The sequence below is a fragment of the Polyergus mexicanus genome, unplaced genomic scaffold, assembly GCF_030449975.1.
Source record: "Polyergus mexicanus isolate NDT 795.1 unplaced genomic scaffold, iyPolMexi1.0 SCAF_10, whole genome shotgun sequence".
Taxonomy (NCBI): Eukaryota; Metazoa; Arthropoda; class Insecta; order Hymenoptera; family Formicidae; genus Polyergus; species Polyergus mexicanus.
The window spans coordinates 5,938,796-5,942,534 of record NW_027223330.1 but is presented as its reverse complement, the minus strand read 5'-3'; the positions used below and the strand labels follow the sequence as shown (position 1 = coordinate 5,942,534).

Genomic DNA, 3,739 nt, shown 5'->3' with positions numbered 1-3,739 from the left:
TCTCGAGGTATTAGTACGTTCGAGAATATTTCGCGGCGCGATGAAGCGCGCGCCGAGCGCTTTAACGAGATTAGCCGGAAGAGCGGTGAATGTTCGAATCGGAAGTATCGAGGATATATGGAATTTGGAGATACCGAATTGTTTGAAGAAAGAACTACGCGAACGTTATATAGAGGATCGTTTGTACTGTATAGAAGAGATCGGCTTCGCGGAAGAGTTTGTGCGAGAGGCGAGCGAGACGCGATTCGACGAACCTTTCGCGAATGTCGGAGCCGATGGCTATTTGCTCTATCGCAATTGGAAACAGCGATACGGAATTCCGAAATTTTCGTGGGAGGTGAATCACGTCGTGCATTGTTTCTTTAAGTTCGGTTGCCGATTCGAGAACGGAAATTATTTCGAGGAGAACGAGAAATATTGCGCGTATTGCGCGCGTAGCTCGAGTTTCGCGAAAAGCGTATCAACGCACGTGACGAAAACGGTATATAGCGAAATGGTGCCCGCTTGCGATCTCGTCGACGAGGTTTTCGACGTGTCGAATAATTGGTGCGCCGGCTGCGAGACGAGAGCTTTGTTCTACATCGAGAATTACGACGAGGAGGAGACGTGGTTTATTTGTAAAAAATCTTGGCGTTCGTTAGACGACGAGTGACGAATCGAGAAACGATGGAGGCGCGCGATCTTCTCGATAGCGCGCGAGACGTCGCGACGGGGAACGCGTATCGCACGTGGGCGCAACGGTGCGACGAATGTCTCGAGTCTCTGCGGGAGAGATGTCGGGGCGAGCGCCGAGGGAGATCGACCGGAGCGATCAATTCTCTCATCGCTCGAATCGTTCGATTAACGGGCGCGAGAGACGATCTGCGTCGACGTTTCGAACGCGTGGGAGGCGGTGTAGAAGAACGCGAGGGATTCTCGTGGTCCGAGATCGAGACGGCTTTCTCTAGACGCGTTTTAACCGGCGCGGTTATTAATTTCGATTATATCGAACCTCGACGATTTCTCGAGGACGCTAGAGATACCGTGCTCGATCGAATACGCGATGTTATGAATGAATATAACGGTGTTAAGGTCAATACCGTATTTATTGGCGAGTTCGTTTCGGGCGACAAGATCGATGTTAAGACTATTGTCACGAAGAATTATCCGCTTCTACCTCTTTCCGACTTGCGAGAGTGGTACGAGAAGCGAGTGGTCGACGCTACTCTAGCCTCGTTGGAAGAATTTCAGGAGCGCGATAGCGGATGGGCGTTATCGCGAATATTCAATTTAACTGTGAACGTGAATAGATACAATCCTATGCACGCGGGATGTCACGTCAAATTGCCGCGAGAGATCGTGTTGAAGAAAGCGGTAATAAACGTGCAATCTAATGACAATGCGTGTTTCGCATGGGCGGTGGTCGCTGCTCTGTATCCAGCTGAAAAAAACGCGGGTCGGGAATCTTCGTACCCGCATTACACGACAGTGCTGAATCTGAAGGGCGTTAAATTTCCTATGAGTTTGAACAAAATTACTAGATTCGAGCGTATTAACGACATATCTATTAATGTGTATACCGTTCGAAATAAAAAGGAGGAAAAAGACGGTTGTTGCGTTGTTCCTTTGCGTCTCACTGACGATAAAAAGGACAGACACGTTAATCTGTTGTATTTTGACGATATGACGCGACGAGATAACGCGACGCATTTCGCGTGGATCAAGAATCTGTCGCGACTCGTCGGCTCGCAACTTAGCGGTAGACGACATAAATCGCATATATGCGATCGGTGAGTACTAATTAAAAAAATCGTCGCGCGATGTTGATAATGCGCGAGATTTAAAATGTGCGTTATGTCGCAGATGCATGCACTATTTTCGAACGAGCGATAAGTTATCGGCTCACAGCGTGGACTGCGGAAGGATGAACGAGTGCGCTATAGTCCTTCCTACCAAAGACGACAAATGGTTAGAGTTTCGCAACTATAGTAGAAAGGAGCGACTTCCATTCGTGGTGTACGCTGATCTCGAATGCGTACTGAAGAAGAAAGAGGAGAAGAGAACGTCGAATACATCTATCGTTCAGCATCACGAAGTCTATAGCGCCGGATATTACGCGCGATGCGCGCTCGATGGCGTTAGCTCTACTTACAGAGCTTATCGCGGTGAAAATTGAGTATTGTGGTTCGTTAAAGAACTGCACGATCTAGCGCTTCGCGCGAAAACTATTCTCGATATCGATGCTCCTATGACGAATCTTACATCGGATGAATGGGAGAGATTCGTGATCCGCGCTTCCCCTCTCACCCTACTTACCCCCCCCCCATGCACCCGCCCAGCCCGCTCTCCATCCCTCGGGCGCCCACAAACTGCTCCGAAACTATCTCACACGCGACGCGCTGCAGCATATGCGAGAAACCGTTCGAATTGGGAGACGCTCGCGTGCGCGATCACTGTCATCTGACTGGACGGTACAGAGGTCCGGCGCATTCGAATTGTAATTTAAATTATAAGGATACTTACGTAATTCCCGTATTCTTTCACAATTTATCGGGTTACGACGCGCATTTTATCATTAAAGATGTAGTTAACGCTTTTCCCGGTAGCGTGGAAATATTGCCGATAACGAAAGAAACGTATATCTCTTTCACGAAGAACGTCGAAGATGCGTGGGACGAGGGATGTTTCGGAAAACGCTTGAAATTGCGTTTCGTGGATTCTTTCAAATTTCTAAGCGCGAGTGTCGAGAAATTGGCGTCGTATCTAGACAAAAGTGAGTTGAGAATCGCGCGTTCGGAATTTTTCGATCTTAGCGATGCCGATTTTGAGCTTCTCGCGCGAAAGGGTGTATTTCCGTACGAGTATGTCGACGACGTAGATAAATTGTTAGAGACTCGTCTACCGCCGCGCGAGGCTTTTTACAGTTCGCTAACCGGTGACGCGATATCTGAGAGCGATTACGCGCGCGCGATAAGAGTCTGGGAGCGATTTCGCGTCGAAACGTTAGGCGATTATAGCGATTTGTATTTAAAGACCGACGTTCTTCTATTGGCCGATGTTTTCGAAAATTTTCGTGACGCGTGTATGAGAAGTTATAATTTAGATCCCGCGTATTATTACATGTTACCGGGATACACATGGGACGCTATGTTAAAGTATACGGGTGTGCGATTCGAATTATTAACCGACATTGATATGGTGATGTTCGTGGAACGCGGAATACGCGGCGGGCTAAGTCAATGTTCCAACAGATACGCGCGCGCTAATAACAAATATTTACAGTCATACGATTCTTCGGAACCATCGTCGTATCTCATGTACTTCGATATAAATAATTTGTATGGATGGGCGATGTGTCAATCGTTACCTTACGAAAATTTTCGATGGGTCGATAACGTTACGAGCGTTGACTTAATGTCCGTGACATCGGACTCGCCTATCGGTTATATTCTAGAGGTCGACCTTGCATATCCGTCCGACCTTCACGATTCTCACGCTGACTTGCCATTCTGCCCGACGCGCGATAAGCCGCCCGGAAAACGAGACGAGAAGCTTCTCGCCACACTGTACGATAAGAACCGTTATGTAATATATTATCGCAATTTGCAGCAATGCGTTCGACACGGATTACGCAGAAAATACACAGAATATTGCGATTCGCGCAATCTTCATGGCTGCGCAAATACATCGAACTGAATACACGATTACGAATTAACGCGAAAAACGAGTTTGAGAAAAATCTATACAAATTAATGAATAA

General features: G+C 47.5%; 1 protein-coding gene across 1 annotated transcript; it reads left to right on the top strand.

Annotated features, from left to right (window-relative positions):
* Positions 1 to 980: 980 nt before the first annotated feature.
* On the top strand, positions 981 to 1,773 carry LOC138937090 (uncharacterized). Its single transcript, XM_070303011.1, has one exon. It carries the CDS (start codon positions 1,048 to 1,050, stop codon positions 1,771 to 1,773), a length of 726 nt encoding a protein of 241 aa, XP_070159112.1. The 5' UTR covers positions 981 to 1,047.
* The last annotated feature ends 1,966 nt before the right edge of the window (positions 1,774 to 3,739 follow it).

What these genes read in the sequence shown, in the direction of transcription:
- LOC138937090 (XM_070303011.1), top strand. Translation starts at nt 1,048, where the DNA reads ATGAATGAATATAACGGTGTTAAGGTCAATACCGTATTTATTGGCGAG.